Genomic DNA, 19,627 nt, shown 5'->3' on the forward strand with positions numbered 1-19,627 from the left:
CCTGGTAAGCCACAACGACAACTCATTACGGACGACAGTTTACAGGAAACCGACACACACCGACAGATTACTAGACGAGTCATCCTACAACCCTACATCACACAAAGCCACAACTATCAGAACTCTAACACGACGCGCACAACTAGTATGCGACTCGACAGACAGCTTATCCGACGAGAACAAATACCTTCACCGTGCTTTTTCGAAGAACAACTACAACAACGACTTCATCCGACGAAACACTCACTGACCCACTACCACTACCGAAAAAAACGACACCGCAACCCCTACGATTACAACAACCATACCGTACATAAAAGGCATGTCTGAAAACATCTCGCGCATCTTAGTACCCTTTAATATCCGCGTCGCCCACAAATCTATCACCACACTATGTCAGTTACTAACCAACGTTAAAGACAAAGACGAACCGAGGAACAGACAGGGAACGATTTATAAGATCAATTGTTCCGACTGCCACGCCTCCTACATCGATGAGACTGGCAGAAACCTCACAACAAGACTGACTGAACACAGACGGGCGACGAGGAAAGGTGATGTCAGCAGTCACATATCTGAACACCATCGACTTACCAACCGCAACATTGACTGGGACTCTGCGCAATGCCTAACCTACAGCACTGACTATTTTCAACGACTGACTCTGGAAAGCTGGTTTACTAACTTAGAACAGACTCCCTAAACAGATGTCAACAACTACCCGCTCCATACAAACGACTCATTCACGACATAAACATCACAAACGACCGAAAAATAACGACCTAACTTTACCGACAGATCGAAACAGACCAATCACGACCGACTTACGTCACTTGAGTCTTACAACCAATAACATCATGGCAAAACCAACCGATCATTTTACACGAACTGGAATAAGAACATTCTACGACAACAATTATTCACTTGACTCTGATGATGACTTCCGCACAGGTTGTCGAAACGTCAGTCACTACCACCGACAACAGTCCTTCTCAGGACTACACTCACCCGGACGATCAGACTACATCTTCACATTAGATGACTATGAAATCAAATCTCCAAGTGTTGTTGCTACGTAAGGTAACAGACAATTTGCTGAAAGGAAGTTCATTTTTGTTCTTGAATTTCATCTCAGTTCGTTTTAGTGAGTAATAATGGCCTTTAAAACGGCCACAGTCGACTCAATCAGCATACGAAGCATGTGTACCATCGAGGTACAATCCGTTAAGATTGGATGCGAGGCAGCTCTTGTACCACAACGCCCCCTTGGAGACTTGGGCGCAGTTGTTACCACGTGTATCATTATTATGATCTCTCGCAATAAACTGCATATTACTGAAAATAAAATTTCGAGAGGGATGTTAATTTTAATTTCGTGTAAGTCTTGAGGAAGCTATTTAACCTTACAACTTCTCGGGCTTGGAGGAAACAATTATAATATTCAGGTAGACAAACGATCAGGAAGGCAAGGAGACATATCGGTTCAGTCAAACAGATAGATGAGCAAAAAGACAGTTGATCATCAAGAAGGAGAGACAGCCAGGTGACAGACAGACGATCATAAAGACAGACTGATAAATAGACAGGCAGGCAGATAGGTAAGCAGGCAGACATACAGGCAAATAAATAAAGGGGGTAAGTTTCTAAACAAACTGTGTTGCTGCGTCGGTGGGGGTAACAAGGGAATTTGGTTATATCAACTCAGTAAGTTGAAATTGTAAATTGGCCACCGTAAAGAGTTAAAAAGCTGAGCGTTAGCCCTTCGTCAGAGGGAATGGGGGAATTGTGGGTTGTGGGTGGGTTTTCATGCATAAAGCGGAGCTACGCTATTGGTGGCCGGGGAACATGGTGACGAGAAAAACACGAATAAATTTGTAGAATGAGAAGCATTCGTTGATACCGATGGGGTTAAGAGTGCCGATTTGAAAGATGAACTTTTGTTCAAGAGTTTTGCGAGAAAATGAAATGGAATTCTTGACATAAGATGGATGCGAAGATGAATACTACATGTAACTTGGTGAGTCTGTAGGTTGGTAATACACACTTATGCATAGTAAACCGTTGCCTTCAATTGAAACTTTGATGTATAACATGACCCGCCTAGATTAGCTTAGCTACCCGCGAGCATGTTACTGTACTTTTATCTCATACATACATACATACATACATACATACATACCTTAACATTATTTTTTCTCGAATTTAAGAGTAGCCAATGAAAACTAATTTTTCCGAGAGAAAAATAACAAATAACAAAAGAAATCGACATAATATAATATAGAATGACATTATAAAATACAATCCTGCGCAATATTTACAATTAACGGCTAAAATGAAATAGATTTACTAAATATTTAAAAATACAATATGAATTCAATTACAATATGCTCTAAATTACATTCATTTAAGGCTAGCTAATGCTTTTTTAAAGTCATTAAGGTTCAAAGTTCGAACATTGTCCGGAAGGGAATTCCATAGTTTAAAATTGGCCACCGTAAAGAGTTAAAAGCTGAGCGTTAGCCCTTCGTCAGAGGGAATGGAGGAATTGTGGGTTGCGGGTGGGTTTTCATGCATAAAGCGGAGCTACGCTATCGAAAAAGAGCGATGGTCATAAGAAGTAGCCTTAGCATTAGGGAGTTTCAGAATGTAGTTACCGGGTAAATTATAAGTAGTATCACGAAAATTAAACATATTCCTCATGTAGATAGGATACTTAGTTAGAAATAAACTATTGTAAAGTAAAATTAACATATTGTGTATAAAATGTATGTATGTATGTATGTATGTATGATATCTAAAAAGGATAAAGAAATGTCGGAAATTTCCCAGGTATATTTTAGAGCCGGGTGAAAGGAATTGATTGCGGTTATGAATTGAGTTAGCTTCGCTATGGTAGAGGAGGTAGCTCCGATACAGTCATCAATGTAGCGACCGTATAGTTTAGGTTTTGGGATGTTGTACTGGCTGAAAAATTTGTGTTCGACAAAACCTGCAAAAACATTGGCATAGCTGGGTCCCATTTTGGTACCCATGGCTACACCATTGGTTTGTTTGAAAAAGTTGTCTTCGAATGAAAAACAATTGAGTGTGAGCACTAGTTCAGCTAAGCTAAGTAGCGTTTCAGATTTAGGTTCCTTAACAATGCGTTGACCGAAAAAATGTTTTAGGGCCAGAAGACCTTCGCTATTAGGAATGACAGTATAAAGAGACGTAATGTCCATAGTGAAAAGAAGGTTGTCATGGCCAAGGAAATTAAAGTCGCGAAAAATTTGAAGAGCGTGTTGGCTATCTTTGATATACGATGGTTGAGTTTTGAAGATGGGAGCCATAATTTTGTCTAAATAGGTAGAAATAAGTTCTGTAGGGCAACTGCAAGTCGAGACAATGGGCCCACCTAAGTTGTTAGGTTTGTGAATTTTAGGTAAAAAGTAAAGAGAAGAAGTTCTAGGAGTAATTATGATGAGATTTTTTGTAGACATGCGAGCAGGCAGGGAGGTACATGCAGACAGGCAGTCAGACAGGTAGACAGGGAGGCAGGGAGAAAGGTATATAAGCCCATAAAAGCCATATGAAATAATGGGTAAAGACAAAATTTGTAAGCTGTGCTGCTCTAATTATCCTGTCTTCTGCAATTTAAGCAGTAATTTTCAAGGGTTCATATCGACAGAAAGAAGGTGAAAGGGATATTTTCTCTGTGTAAGTAGACGGATAAATCTCTCACAAAATTAAAGTTCATGGTGTTATTCCTTGCAGTCTTACCCCGTTTTGGTCTCAAAGCAACAGCCACCACTGATAGACCTTTTAAGGACTACTCTAGCTCGAACGATCAGATAGACGCCAAAACAGTAAGTAGATCAGCTCCAGGATCGCAGAATGGCTGCATCATGAAATGTAGTATAGATTTCGGAGTCCTCTTCAATCTCAGTTCAACCCTAACACCACTTGTTGTACTTTTTCCCTTAATAGTAAAAAATATATACCTTTCTTACCCGTAAAGTGCCATACGAGTCCACAGCCGTGCCACTGTATCCTCCTATCAAAAGCCTGTACATATCTGCCTCGTCTGCCGCCGTAAAAGTCGTGTACTCAGCATACTTGATGTTCCCATCAAAGTCCTCCAGATCAGCTCTGAGCTTGACGTCATCAGTAGCCGTCAAACGGTGAAGTTTGTCGTTTCCGAGCCAGAACTCGCTTTTCACAGTACCAAACCATATTTTGTAAGATTCTCATCCAAGGTAGAAGTAAACAGAGCCGTTGAAACGTCTCTGAAAAACGGTCCAGCCTCCACCGTCTGTGGTCTTGTCACAAATCACTTGAATTGGTTTGCCGCCATCTGGATTAATGATTATCATTGGATTATTGGTTATAATGGTTATCAGGAGATCATTGTTACAACAACTCCTAGCACTGAAGGTATTCAAAATAATTGTAACTCATATTTAAAGCTTTCAACCGTCTTAAACGTGCCTTGTTGGTAATGACATGAGAATGTTTTTTAATGCGTTTTCAAAAGGGGGAGGAACTATTGTATGATGCCAAACTGGAGTAAAAGTTTTATAAACCAACTCAAATCTTTAAGCCGTTTCGGAAGAGGTTTCGGAAGTGGTATCTCATCTTGGATCCTGAAACCCTAGACCCCACCTGCGACACTTATCCTTCCCCAACGCAGACAAACCGGAGCGACTTCTAATCCAACATATGATGAAGTTACGTTCAATTTCTTTGCATTAGGTGGCGTTGGAAGTTACACTGAGGAAGTACAAGTTTCTACCGCAGTAACTGGGATTGGTGAAACGGAAGAAGTAAGTGGACATAGTAGTGCCAGCTCACCACAAACGTTACCCAGGCAGGCAGTCGCCAAAACACCAACGCCAAAAAAATTAGATGCCAAGCTTTGCCATTAGCTGGAAAGAAAGGAGCTCTCAAGTCTAAAGGGAAATCATCAGCTGCAGAAAATCGTTCAGGAGATCATCGCCATTATCGCTAAATAGGATGCAGAGGTTGTGCAATGTAACAGCGTGCTGGACAAGCTCGGCAGCTCTTGTCATGTTTTTCACTCTCATACCCGTGTGGAGAGCGTAAAACGTTCTCTTGAGAACGCCAAATGCCCTCTCAATTGTGCATCGTGTTTTCTTACGCGCCTCATTAAACCTGCATCGAGCCCCTTCGACGTCTCCTCTGAAAGGGGGGATCAACCAATTGTTACCGGCGAAGGCAGAGTCGCCTAAAATAACTGCTTCTGGGAATGGTCTATTCCCCTGTTGCTCCAGGGCGGTGCACAGTCAGCTTTCTTTAATCACTCATAATCATGCCACCCTCCTGGGCATCGACTGCTACAGAAGTAGAATGTGTAATCTGGGCCTGATACCATGGCGACATTCAGAGATTTGGAAAGATGGCGGTTGACGTAGGCGTCTTCATCATTGTGAGATGGGTTTACTTAAACATGAGTTCCATCGACGCATCCTGCAACACACGGAAAGCCTGCGGTGTCTCTGAGTTTAGCGGCGATACTTAGAAGCTAGCCAGGCCATCGTATGAACCCCTCCTTCAAGCTTAGTATTGCAGGTAAAACGCGATGAATGATATGCCATACTGTTGATGTGGAGATACAATGAAAAAAAGAGTGCATTACGTGATAGAAGGAATTTGTTCCAAGGAAGTGGAGAAATACTGAAAGTTGCTGTCTTGCCGTTACTGCTCTGTTAGGTCTCGTTCTATGCTCCAAGCGCGGGCCTATTAATTCCAAAAGGCGGACGAAGGTGTCCACAGGCAGTCGAAACTTCTCTCGAAATTCCCTTGGATTTTCGGTGTCGAAAAGCCTTCTGTTTTGGAAATTCCTAGGTCGACGGATAACTTGATGTCTTAGCAGTTCGTCGAGTTCCTCATCACTAGAAGATGACATATTGTGACACCCCCATGTCCTTTTTCAGAAGAAGTACTCAGCGTCTAAAAGTGACATGCGACATTTATTTTGCACCTGTGATTTACAAGTCGAACTCTTGTAAAAATAGAAGGTGGACTCTTGTAAAAGTTTTATTAAATTGGATACTTACTATCTTTTACATTTGTAGCGCTACACCTGTAATTACAAGTCGGACACTTGTAACCTGGACTTGTAACGATGTTTTTTAAACTCGTTTTCGGAGACTTGTAACCTGGACTTGTAACGATGTTTATTAAACTCGTTTTCGTCTGCACTTATAAATATAACGGTCTAACTTGTAGATTACGAGTGTAGAAGTTTTATTAAATTGACCCCTGCAGTATATGAGAAATACCAATAGATAAGCGAGGGAGATGACTTTTTCGTACAATTCTGTATGGATCAAACTTTCTCTCATTCGTTTCTACGACGAAAGAAAAACGGGAAACAAAAGAAACGTTCCTATTGTGTATCCATACTACAAACGGTTAAAATTTACCCGATTCACACACAGGACATTACTAGGTTGCAGAGGTCATGTGATTAAAAGGGCGCGAAACTGAACAAACTGGGAAGCCCGCTAACAATCTTAGTACATCAGAATGATATAGCAAGACTGCGAGAACGATCAGAACGCGTTAAAAACACAGCAGTCACTCAGAAATAGCATTATAATACGATTCATCCTGCAATCAAGTTTTACAGAAATTATTATAGCAGCTAAACTTTAAATGGTTCGGCAAGTCGAATTCCACACTTTTGCTCTTGGTTTTCTTAGTCTTGATGCAGAATCTTAGAGTGAAATGTTTAAGAGGAATGGAAATGTGATCAACCTACAGCGAATGTTTTAAAAATGGTTCATTCTGATCAATGTCAAGTTTTAACCAATAACTGGGTTTTCAGTGAATCTTTGCGAGATTTAACATAAATTTGGAAAATTTTCATTACAATTGCAACGACGAACAGAAATTCTCAAATCAGAAAAATTTTCTCAATTCCCATAGCTTTACTTGGCAAGGTTATAATCAGATAAATTGGTTTTATACGCTGAATTGACAATTTAAAATGGCCAAGCACTTTAAAGAGTCAGTAAATCTGACGTTTCGAGTGTTAGCTATTCGTCAGAGTGAATACATTGGCTGAGCGAACGGGAGAGGGCGAAACAAAACAGGTTTAATGAGAATATTTAAAATAGCGGCGTGATTTACTTGTATCAAGAGCACCAGGAAGTTTAATGATTTAAATTGAAAGTAAATGAAACGAAACTGACATCCTTTATTTCATTTTCACGTTGTTTATTGTATTTTTAAGGGAGAAGTTACATGGAAATCAGTGTTAAACCAGGAACAAAACATATCAAAATGGTGGTCATACATGCCCGTGTAGTGTGATGTTTCTATTGGCTAATAGCAAAATATACTTAGGCTAATGCTTTTCTTATGCTAATTCAATTTAATCAAAGCGGTGGTGAGCGTGAAATGGACAAGGTTGAGAAGCAAGCTAGTTATTGCATCTTGAACGAGCAAGGTGACCTATAGTTTCTATTGTGTAATTTTGGTGTACAAATAGTCCTCTTTAATTCGGAGATATTAAAAAAAAATTTATCCCAGGGAAAAAAGATATAGCGAATAGGGTTCACGAAGCCTCTTACTCGATGATGCAAATTAAATTTTAACCTTAAAGGCCTGTCGTCTCTTAAACAAGCACAGTGAGCTGTCTTTTTATATGTATATTTCGAAATAGACGTTGGAAAGTTTGAAAAAATTTTTTCTGAGGAATCACGTTAATCCTGTTGTCTATTGCATGAAACAGAGTTAGTGGAAGAGACAAATAAAGGGAGTAAATCGAAAAGTTTAATTAGAGCGATGTTCAATTGAGTATCAAAAGAGATCAAGGGTTACGTTGGTTTGCTTCACTATTCCCTATGATTGGTCCTTAAAACTCGCGACACTTTCTCAACAAATTTTATGCGTGATTAACAGTAATCTCGAGCTGGTTACTCCAGGTTTTACAACGCCTGAAATTGTTTGCTTGTTTTTATTTTTAGGTTCTCTTGTATTTATACCTGCCACTAATGAAACGTGCATACGTGCAGATGTTGGTTGCAGCTTTCATTTTTCAGAATCATTGTCAATGGTTAGGCTAAGCTCGATCAACTCTAGGAATAATGGATAAAAGCTGTGTTATTTTGATTTTTCCCGTTGAAGTTACAGTCTTAAACTAAAGCCTTTGAGACTTTAGACTTTAGACACTTCTTTAAAATCTATTGTAAAAAGAAGGTCAAAGTTTATCTGGATACAGAAATTTACTGATGAATGATAAAATCGAAAGTTAAAGTTGGAAGTTGATTGAAAGGTGATCGTTTATATATATATATCTGTGAATTTTTCATTTTTTGTAAATTGGCATTGAAAAGCCATTTATTGGAATGTCAATAAAGTTTGTATTGTAAGTGAACTTGCAGAAGCTTTTAGTAAATCATGAATAAGATAATGGTAGCACACATATGTACACATCATTGATCCTTGGGCTTGATTTTCATTTCAGAACGTTTGAGTGAATAGTAAAAGCCTCGGAAGGCCCTCCAGTTAACCCCTGTTAGGCTGTTGGTAACGTTATACAAACCGTTAAGATTGCATTCAAAACACCGAGGGTTATCAAACCACCAGCCTCCTCCCGGATTATCCCGTGCGCAGTGAAAGAATGGTGACTGGTCATTATCTCGATCTTTGGTGGAAAACTGGTTGTCACTATAAAGGAAATTTACAAATGAAAAACATCAAATGACTTTAATTACAAATAAAAAGTTTCATAGAAACGTGTAAAAAGAGAAGCAAGACAAATACCAAGATTTCAGATTTGCTTTTGAGTGTTATTTGACTTTTTTCAGGATGTTCGCATTTTATGTTAATCAATCTTTTAAGGAGGGACGTTCTTTATAATTATTGGCTTGTAGAAGGTCATTTGTTTTTGTTATAGTTCCCAAATTCCGAACTTTTACGTGTAAAAAAGGTCGTGAAAAACTGTATGTTTTACGTACCTATGATATGTGAAGGAGTCGCCGGCCTCGCCAGTATATCCTCCAAGCGTGAGCGTGTAATTTTCGGCCTCGTCTGTGACATTGAAAGTGGCGTACTTAGCGTAGGTGATGTTCCCTTCAAAGTCTTCTAAGTCAACTCTCAACATGACGTCATCAGCGGCTGTCAAACGGTGAAGATTGTCGTTTCCAAGCCAGAACTCGCCGATCAGATTTCCAAAGCCGTCTTTGTAAGTTTTCCAGTCACGATCGAAGTCAACGGAGCCGTCCAAACGTCTCTGAAAAACGGTCCAACCTCCATCATCCGTGGTCATGTCACACAACACTTGAATTGGTTTGCCTCCATCTGGATTGATCGTGTACACTCCACTGGATGTGACGCCATCTTTAAGGAGCTGCTGGCAGCTTTGTGCTTCTGCGGTATGGGTTTCAGGAAGAAATACTAGTCAGAGTAAATTATCTTTATTGGATAAGGGTTGGTGAGTATAACTTGTCGTGAGGCTGAGTTGGGCACAACTTTTTGCCTCTCTTTTATGAACGACGTAAGGGGCCGACCATTTAACTTTTGAGGGGGGTGGGTGATTTTGAAAAATATTCCTGCAAGCGTTTGTTGGAAGAAAAATATTGCATGCAGCCCAAATGTAACAGAAAAAATGTACCAAAAAGTCAGAAAAAAAAATCCTGCACAGCAGATTGCTAGAAAAAAAAACTTCTTGATGCCCAGAAATCACCTCCCCTCCCCCCCCCCCATCAAAAGTTAAATGGTCGGCCCCTTACGAATCTACTGCGAATAATTATAATCAACCCCATCTTGTATTGAGAGGCCCTTTATTCTTGCTTTTTTCATCTATTGGCGATCAACTGGTATTATTAAGAGCTGCGCATAAAGGTATTCTTGAATAAAATAATTCATACAACTCTCTAGTGAAATAAGTCTAAGAACACTCACCGCATGGTTTTCCAGTATATCCAGATGCATAACGACATTTACATTCTGCAGTGTTGTCTTTATAGTTGGGAACACAGATCTCGTTTTTCCGACACAAGGAACTGCTGATCTCACAAATGCTCTGTTCATTAAACAAAATTACTTGCCTTAAGATGCATTTCGATAACTAGAAGTCAATTTTCTAAAACTGAAATTGAAATAAAAGTGAATTAATAAATCCCTTATTCGAAAGTCTAGCGTACAATACGAGCGGACATTTTTGCTCATTCTCCATATTTGTTGCTGGCTCCACGTGGCTCGGAAAAATAGTTCGAAAAACATCTGGGCGTATCATGTGGTCAAACCATCGAATGGGAGGTATGTTCATGTTACAAGAAATTGAAAGATAATTGCAGAAGTGATGATTTACAGAGGGTTTATTGAAATGCTTTGAAAGGCTTCTAAAAAAGCCGAAACACTTTAAACACGAAGGCGCGCTATAAAAGGAGACGTGCCTTTGTTACCTCTGGGGACCAGTTGTCAATCAACCGTCGTGTGATGTAGAACTCTAAGAGTCAATTCAGCTTGAGCTATAGCTAATCCAAAGCAATAAACAGCGGACGCAAAATTGTTTTCTGTTTTCATCACAATACAAGAATTCTTGAGATTTGTATTTCCTTTCTCCAATGGAAACTGTCTTTATTTTTGTGGCGGTAAATTTGAAATCGAAGTAGGTGGTTCGCACGTTACATCATTGCCACCATGCTGATGGAGGTAAACATCTCATTAGCTCCTTTTGTTCCTCTACCAGGCACCGAAGGGACCTCTCCTTTCATATCGCGGCTTCGTGTTTAATTCAAATATAATTTTTCATTGATAGGATTTTTTGGTAACACTAAGGTAACATTAAGGTAAATGAGGTCAGTCATCAGTACTCATTATTATTACAAAATGTCCTTCAAAGGCGTAGATTAACGTTTTCTGTTTTTAGGCAACAACGAATTAACATGTTTATTCACAAATCGAAACAGGTGCTCTGATAGCAGCATGTTTTGGATTACATCTCACTTCCGAGCCATCAAATTTACGTGCCCAACAAAAGTTAGATTTTACCTTTTAACCTTTCAAAATCAGACGATGGTAGGAAAAGTTCTATAGTTACTAGAAAATAGTATTTCTTTATCATTACTCAACGCGGTATGAAAACATTTGCATCATTCCTAAAGTCAAAGGTGATAACCTCCTTGGAATAACGTAAAAGAATTGCAAATTGAAGTAAATTACCTTTATGCCTCTATAAAGAACTTCGGGATCTTCAGTGAAATTACTCAGTCCAGTAAACCGATCAGAGTCGCTCAGTTGACATTTAAACATTTTGTTTTGACCGGGTCCAAAGTTGTACGACAGACATGAATTTTCTTCCACACACTGCAGTTGACAAGAAGCCTCTGAATCTACTTCAACTTCCTTGATAACACTTCCTTTAAGCTTTCGACCTCTTATTTCTCTGGCAAAGTTAACGGCTTTGTAATTTGATGTTATCAATCGACTTTCTCCGTTTGTTAAAATTATCATTAAGGAAGTTAGAAGGAGTGTTGCATACATGTTTTCGCGAGAAATGTTGCCACTCATAGTGATCCTTAGCGTTTTACCTCTTGGTCATCAATTGTTAACATAGAAACTTGAGTAGAAAAACATCCTGTTATTGATTCAATGGTTGTAACTAGCACTTTGGGGGAATATTTAAACAAAAGAATAACTTTTCAGGAAACTTTATTTTTAGTTTTAAAATTTTGTTAGGTGCCTCTGCTGAAATACGGCGATGGCAACGAGGAACATTAAAAAAGAGTCCCTTTTAATGTCGTTCGAAAAGTCGCTCAGATAAAGCTTATAAAAATAGTTTCATCCTTTATATGTCTGGGTATTTTGAGGAACCAAATTCAAATCTTAAGAATAAATAATTTGAATTTTGTGGTAATATTAAAATACGGTAAGGGAGTATGTTACCTTTTACGTACACACACAAAACATATCGTTCAGGTGAACGTGTTAACCAAATTTGCAAATGGTGCACATTACAAATTTTATTCAAATAGTTTTTGTTTACAAAACGTTTCGCTCTATTATTTATGAATTTTATTAATGATGATAGAAAATTCAAGAAAATACAAAAGTATAAAAGGTAAATCAACGAAATACATCCTAAGGCTACACTGGTGCAACATAATAAAAATGTATGTTCTTTGAAGAAAATATTGTACAATTGACAGAACAATTTTGCAAATACCCACGAAGTATTGTAATAGGTTTTGGTGTAATTTTAAAAGAATTATTGTATTCGAAAATAATAACACCGACATTTTCAATTTCCAAACAGGTGGGCGGCGAAACGAAATTTATCAGGGTTAGGTCCTGCTTCTCAGTACTAAAAGCTAAGCTTTAAGTTTCATTAGAGGTTTTTGAAATTAAAGACTAGTAGAATAATAGAGGTATTTTATGAATATCTCAGCTTTTCAATGACCTAACCGGCATATTAACGTAATTTTTCTGAAATAAAGTTGAACTTAGACTAGGTTTACACTAGCGGAGAGTTTTCCGGATTCATCAATTTTGGAGTATTCGGATCCGTAGGCGTTTACATTGAAAGGATATTCGGATTCCTGACCGTTTACACACAACGACAACTCCGGGTTTTTTGTTTGTTTTTTGTTTTTTTCTGATTTTCTCTCAAGTAGGGGTCTAAGATCTTCACAAAGTTCCATAGAGGTAGGATGGGACATTCTAAAATTTTCTCTCCGCTCGCTAGCTACCGTGACATTTCCCATCATATTGTCCCACCAGGCACTTGCTCGACCTGGCCTAACCCAAAACCGTCTCGGTCTTCTATCCTGCCATCTACGTCGTCGGCGATTAAGTGTGGCTGACGTTAAACTTCCTTGTAATAATAATTTGCGTTTCCTCAAAAATACTGCGGTACACATGATAAAATTTATCGCCTGAAACTGCAACAAGATTAGGCAACCGAAGACAGCCAGCAATGTTAGCACCAGCTCCTACATTTTGGTTTCAATGCAAACTCAAAAGATTGCAGGCGGAAATAATATCCGAATGCGAGAAAAAAAAGCGATTACACGACAAAACTTTCCGGATTCAAAAGCTATCGGATTCAAAGTTCCCACCGTAAATTCCGTATTCAAAATCTCCGGAGACACGACCAAACCGGGGAGTTTTTATTTCGGATTCGTCCACTTTCGTGTAAACGTCAAAATCAATCCGGTACTAAAACGTTTCGGATTCATCACGAATCCGGAACAATTTCCTCTAGTGTAAACCTAGTCTAAGTGGAAAAGTTCGTTGTCTTTATTGAAATTGTCCAGCCCATCAGATCGGTCAGATCACTCAGTTAACATTTAAATAACTTTTTTCCTGGGTTTCTAGTTGCAAAGCAAACATAAACTTTATTCCTCACATTTCAATAGAAAAGAATTCTCTGTGTCCTGTTCCATTCGCTTATAGGGGAATCCTTGTTTACAATATTTGCCTCATTAGCATAAGCAATTCAGTTTCTGATGGAGCTAAAAATAAATCAGTTCTGAATATCGAAAGGTCAAAGTACGATTAACTCGGCCAATGAATACGAGTCTGATGCATTGAATACTTTTTGTGCAACAAGGGTTTAAAAACTCAAAATTTTACATAGAATGTATGAGCTCATTAGAGCTTTTGCCACCCAGAAATTTTGCAGTTTTTGATGGACTATTTCTCCTTGAATAATACACCCAAAGGGCTAAAAATTTCACCATGTACTAAGATTTTCTAGCTCTTTAGCTGCCTGAAGTCAATTTGTATCTAACATGCTTCCTTCTTTACGCAAAGCCGTATGCAAATGAGCAAAAATGTAAACAATGACGTCAGAATGAATCCGCCTATTAAACGTCCGTTGAGCAGTTTTCCTCTTGAATCTTCAGCGAAGTTAAAACATGGTTTCAAAGTTTAGTGTTATATCTCGAATGACTCCGTTTATAAAAGTATCCATCACGTTCAAAGGGAAAAGAAGGGTTATATTCGTGTTTGTGAGATTACAGTCTGTGGTTAAACCTATTATTGATTTCATGAGAAAACATCACGCTATCTCTTTTAATTAATTGCATCTTTCTGGTAAATGTCAGAATGCAGGCAGATACTGGGTTTTTAGTGACGTTTTTGCACGTTTCAACCTGAATTTTGAAATTTTTTACTGAAATACCATTGCAACGACGAACGGAAATGATCAAAATCAGGAGCAAAACTTCAGTTGTCTGAAAATTTACTCGGTAAAGTTATTATCAGTTTGAAACCACGTCATGCTGAATTTAGATAATGTAGGAAATTTTATTTGGCTGCTTCAAATAGATTGAGCGAAGAAGAAACGCCCCTTATGGTGATCCTTGGGGGTTTAGCTCGTGGTCATCAGTTATTAACGTTAAAATTTCGTACAAGTAAAGAAACATTCCGTCATTAATAGTTTAAGGGCTATAAGTAGCATTTTAGGACCATATTTAAAACGAAAAATACCGTTTTGAAAAACGTATTAATTCTTTTTGGAGTAACCTTATTAGTGGTCGTTTAAGAGTGATATTCAACCAGTTTGTAAGTTCCAAAGAAATATTGTAGTGTGCCTCTGTTGAAATATGGCGACGACAACGACGAACAGGATTTACCCAATTCAAAAGAATCTCTTCTAAAAAGACGACGCATAGAGAAATAGCCGAAATGAACATTTCAATATGTATGCCGAGACACAAAGAACATGTCGATGAATAATAGTGAAGCACCTTACTAGTTCGATATTTTGAGGAAGTATATTAAATATTATGAATTATGTGGCAATGATAAAATACCGACCTAGGGAGGGATATTAGTTAGATGGCAATTCTTGAACGAAAAAAACAATAAAAAAAAATCCTTTTCAGTAAAGTTGTATAAAATAAGTGATGCAGATTAAAAACAAAAACTTTATTTAAAAATTAAAATTTGTAATTTATTTTGCAAGTGATGGTAGAAATTTTAAGAAAAGTAGAAAAGTATGAAATATTTTGACAAACAGTTATGCAATAAGATAACAAACAAAAGCAATATGAAGAGCTCCCGCATGGTACACAGCTGCGCTTTGTCGCGTTTTCGACTGAAGATTTAATTTCAGTTGTTGTCGGCATCAGAATAGTTGGTAACATGTTTCTACCATAACTAAAACAGTTAAATGTAGAATAGCTCCTGATTTTTTTTTACTGGCAACATCATTTTCCCAACCCAACGAATGCCAACAGGTCTATGTAAGGAAGATATCCTTTTTTAGTTAGCCAAGTTATGATAGAAATGTCGAAAGCTGATCTTATTTTTCATACAGCTCAAGCGGCATTTCGGAGATCTGGGGTTAGTTTAGTATAGGTAATCGCATAGGGCGAAGCGACTCGCGCAATTTCAGCAACTTCTGAAAACACATGTGATATTTGAGATACAATGATTATATGAAGTTCATATATTTTGAACTGCGGTATTAGATACGTATGATGCACGATCCTCGCAGTAGATAGCGCTATTTATGCAATAGCGAAAAAGTGATATTAATCGTTAACTTTACGAGGACCCATGCGATTACTTGTTAATAAAATTGAGGTGAAAATTACTGAATTTCTGAATGCGCTCTTCAGTAATCAGTCATAGGAAGCCATTCAAAGTTGACAGAGAATCAATGGCCACAAACGCTCGAATGAGCTGAATGAAATTTAATTTTTGCACAAAGATACCAGGACTTTGGATAGGCTTTTGATTTTAGATATCTCTCCAGTGATGCCTGCATTACTTTCATGCAGTCGGGCTCATATTCATCCCCGTTTTCTTTTCGTAACTCAGCATAAAACTGCGCCAGTGTTCGGTCGAGGACATCGCTCTCGTACTCTTCTCAATTTGCTTGGAAGTTTCTTTTATTCGCCCACTTTTTAAAAACGTTCTTCCAGTACTCCGTGCTTTTCCCCTTGTTTTCGTTTTCACTCTTGTCTTTTAATTCTTCGATGTATTGCTCGTCAACTATCTCAAAACGAGACGCCATTGTTAAAGAAAATCTTCAGCTGCAACAACTTTTCGATAGCATAAGCTGTTGCTAGGCAACGTGAGTACCAATCATGAGCTAGTAATTTTGCCCTCTTCTCAAGCAAAATTCAGAAAAAATACCCTCTTCGTTGACCAAGCAGCATTCAGTGATTTTGCCCTCTATTTTGATTAATAAAGAAAATACACTTGTAGCTTTTACACGTGTAATTTACGCGGGTAAACTCCGACTTGGAAATACAAGTATTTAATAACGCAATATTCCACACCGTAATTTACACGTGTATCTCGAGTCAGAGCACAATTGTAAATTACAGTTGTAGAATTATAGGAGCCTTCTTACAACTGTTAACTCCGCTAGAATGTAATAAGTGATTTTTTTACAAATGCAATTAAAAGTGGCTGCTGTCCTTTCAATACATGCGGCTTTGCTTCCTTTGCTTACAGTTTTATTTGTAAACAGTCGTTGAGAATGTTCTTCAAACAGCAAAAGTTGCTTTTGGATCATCTTGTGAAGGAGCATAAAATGATAGTTTTGGCGCCATTTTCGTCGACAGTAACGAAGAAAGTAAAGCAAGAAGCCTAGGAATAGATTCGTAGGCAATTACACGGCGTTGGCGCAAGTATAGACAGCGCCAAAAATACTTCGAGAAATTTTATGGGCCATTATTATATGGCTGCGTCTCACAAGGACTAGGATTTACTGAATTCACGAATTTGATTGGCTGAAATCAATATTGAGAGCGGTCTAGATTTTCCCATCTAGACCGGAATCTAGACCGGTCTAGAAAAAAAAGGTACAAAGAATATAAAAAATTGGCATATAAGACACAGCCATCTAATAAACATCTTATTAACCGAGCTAGGTCGGTCTGTATGGGAGAATCTTGACCTCGGTCGCTAGCACAGACCTCACTGCGTTCGGTCTGTACTGGCGAACGAGGACAAGATTCTCCCATACAGACCTCCCGCTCGGTTAGTAAGAACTAAGTATTCGCAGGGCTACTCTCATAAAAGGTAGCGAATCTAAGAAGACGGATGCAGGGGGAAGTGGAGAGCTCACCGAGGTAGACGAGACAGTCCTTCATGTTTTAGGCCACGAAGGTGGAAACATAGAGCACTTGAAAGTCGACAATTGAGATATTGTATTTGGAGAGGAGATCGTTGTTACAACAACTCCTAGCATTGAAGGTAAAATAATTGTAACCCATATTTAAAGGTTTCAACCGTCTTAAACGTGCCTTGTTGTTAATGAAATGAGAACGTTTTTTAATGCGTTTTCAAAAGGGGGATGAACTATTGTATGATGTCAAACTATAGTAAAAGTTTTATAAACCAACTCAAATCCTTAAGCCGTTTCGGAAGAGGTTTCGGAAGAGGTATCTAATCTTGGATCCTGAAACCCTAGACCCTACCCTGCGACACTTATCCTTTCCCAACGCGGACAAACCGGAGCGACTTCTAACCCAACATATCATGAAGTTACGTTTAATTTCTTTGCACTAGGTGGCGTTGGAAGTTACACTGAGGAAGTGCAAGTTTCTACCGCAGAAACTGGGATTGGTGAAGCAGAAGAAGTAAGTGGACATAGTGGTACCAGCTCACCACAAATGTTACCCAGGAAGGCAGTCGCCGAAACACCAACGCCAACAAAATTAGACGCCAAGCTTTCCCATTAGCTGGATAGAAAAGAGCTCTCAAGGCTAAAGGGAAATCATCAGCTGCAGAAAAGAAGAGGACGATATACTGCGCATTAGAAAGAGAAAGCTCCAACTAGAAAATGTTAAGCTGAGATTGGAGATAAAAAAACTGAGAAAGGATCTTTAAAATTAATTTCTTTAAACGGCGTCCAAAATGTAAATTAAAAGAATTATATAAAAGTAGCCTTTGGACATTTGTCGAACTTACTATATTGTAATGCTATCGATAGTCTAAGGAATACTGTAAATTGGTGATGGGCGATATCAGAATTATGACCTACATGTACACTCATTTTTACCTTTGGAAGTTAGGTGTAAGTGACTTTGTGTAATAAAAGGTAATGATTATTGTCATTGAATAAAAAATGGCCCATTTAATTGGCACGATATTAAAACAGTGGCAGTTTTTAATTCAGCGTCATTTATATAAGTCCTCACATTTATAGGAAGTGCTGCAACAGCTGCTGCCTTCTGCCCTCTTGTTCCTCTCCAGGACCGATATCAAATTCATCGTGGACATTGTTGAGATCAGCATCGTCCAGCAGATCATCGCCATTATCGCTAAATAGGATGCAGAGGTTGTGCAATATAACAGCGCACTGGACAAGCTCGGCAGCTCTTGTCATGCTTTTCACTCTCATACCCGTGTGGAGAGCGTAAAACGTTCTCTTGAGAACGCCAAATGCCCTCCCGATTGTGCATCGTGTTTTCTTACGCGCCTCATTAAACCTGCATCGAGCCCCTTCTACGTCTCCTCTGAAAGGGGGAATCAACCAATTGTTACAGTCGAAGGCAGAGTCGCCTAAAATAACTGCTCCTGGGAATGGTCTATTCCCCTGTTGCTCCACAGTCAGCTTTCTTTAATCACTCGTAATCATGCCATCTTCCTGAGCATCGACTGCTACAGAAGTAGAATGTGTAATCTGCGCCTGGTACCACGGCTATATTTACAGATTTAGAATGATGGCGATTGACGTAGGGGTCTTCATCATTGTGAGGTAGGTTCACTTAAACGTGAGTTCCATCGACGCATCCTGCAACACACGGAAAGCCTGCGATGTCTCTGAGTTTAGCGGCGATACTTAGAGGCTGGCCAGGCCATCGTATGAACTCCCTCTTCAAGCTTAGTATTGCAGGTAAAACGCGATGAATGATATGCCATACTGTTGATGTGGAGATACAATGAAAAAAAGAGTGCATTACGCGATAGAAGGAATTTGTTCCAAGGAAGTGGAGAAATACTAAAATTTGCTGTCTTGCCGTTACTGCTCTGTTAGGTATCGTTCTATGCGCCAAGCGCCGGCCAATTAATTTCAAATGGCGGACGAAGGAGTCCACAGGCAGTCGAAACTTCTCTCGAATTTCCCTTGGAGTTTTGGTGTCGAAAAGCCGTCTCTTTTGGAAATTCCTAGGTCGAAGGAAAACTTGACGTCTTAGCAGTTCGTCGAGTTCCTCTTCACTAGAAGATGACATATTGTGACACTCCCATGTCCTTTTTCAGAAGAAGTACTCAATGTTTAAAAGTAACATGCGACATGTATTTTGCACCTGTGATTTGCAAGTCGAACTCTTGTAAAAATACAAGTTGGACTCTTGTAAAAGTTTTATTAGATTCCATACTTACCATCTTTTACACTTGTAGCGCTACACCTGTAATTACAAGTCGGACACTTGTAACCTGGACTTGTAACGATGTTTCTTAAACTCGTTTTCGGACACTTGTAACCTGGACTTGTAACGATGTTTATTAAACTCGTTTTCGTCTGCACTTGTAAATATAACGGTCTAACTTGTAGATTACGAGTGTAGAAGTTTTATTAAATTGACCCCTGCAGTATATGAGAAAATACCAATAGATAAGCAAGGGAGATGACTTTTTCGTATAATTCTGTATGGATCAAACTTTCTCTTATTGGTTTCTACGTCGAAAGAAAAACGGGAAACAAAAC

General features: G+C 38.7%; 1 protein-coding gene and 1 pseudogene across 2 annotated transcripts; both read right to left on the reverse strand.

Moving 5' to 3' along the window:
• Positions 1-1,141: 1,141 nt before the first annotated feature.
• Positions 1,142-3,329, reverse strand: LOC148743503 (uncharacterized; annotated as a pseudogene).
• Positions 3,330-7,761: 4,432 nt separating this feature from the next.
• LOC111333573 (microfibril-associated glycoprotein 4-like) lies at positions 7,762-11,566 on the reverse strand. Of its 2 annotated transcripts, none has more exons than XM_088727086.1 (4): positions 11,176-11,566; positions 9,913-10,033; positions 8,967-9,405; positions 7,762-8,676 (listed from the first exon to the last, which is right to left on the reverse strand). In XM_088727086.1, the coding sequence occupies exons 1-4, from the start codon at positions 11,521-11,523 to the stop codon at positions 8,442-8,444; spliced, it is 1,143 nt and encodes a 380-aa protein (XP_088583212.1). In that variant the 5' UTR covers positions 11,524-11,566; the 3' UTR covers positions 7,762-8,441. The 2 variants fall into 2 exon arrangements, with proteins under 2 accessions (XP_088583212.1, XP_022794913.1); XM_022939178.2 differs by having other exon boundaries at positions 8,967-9,378; positions 11,176-11,561.
• Between the last annotated feature and the right edge of the window lie 8,061 nt (positions 11,567-19,627).

This window comes from Stylophora pistillata, chromosome 1, assembly GCF_964205215.1.
Source record: "Stylophora pistillata chromosome 1, jaStyPist1.2, whole genome shotgun sequence".
NCBI classification, from domain to species: Eukaryota; Metazoa; Cnidaria; class Anthozoa; order Scleractinia; family Pocilloporidae; genus Stylophora; species Stylophora pistillata.

Bases quoted from the DNA above. Each gene is read 5' to 3' on its own strand.
- LOC111333573 (XM_088727086.1), bottom strand. From the start codon at position 11,523: ATGAGTGGCAACATTTCTCGCGAAAACATGTATGCAACACTCCTTCTA. The intron at 10,034-11,175 runs GTAATTTACTTC...TTTAATGAACAG, and splicing joins TTCTTTATAGAGGCATAAAG to AGCATTTGTGAGATCAGCAG. The intron at 8,677-8,966 runs GTACGTAAAACA...TTTCCTTTATAG, and splicing joins GACTCCTTCACATATCATAG to TGACAACCAGTTTTCCACCA.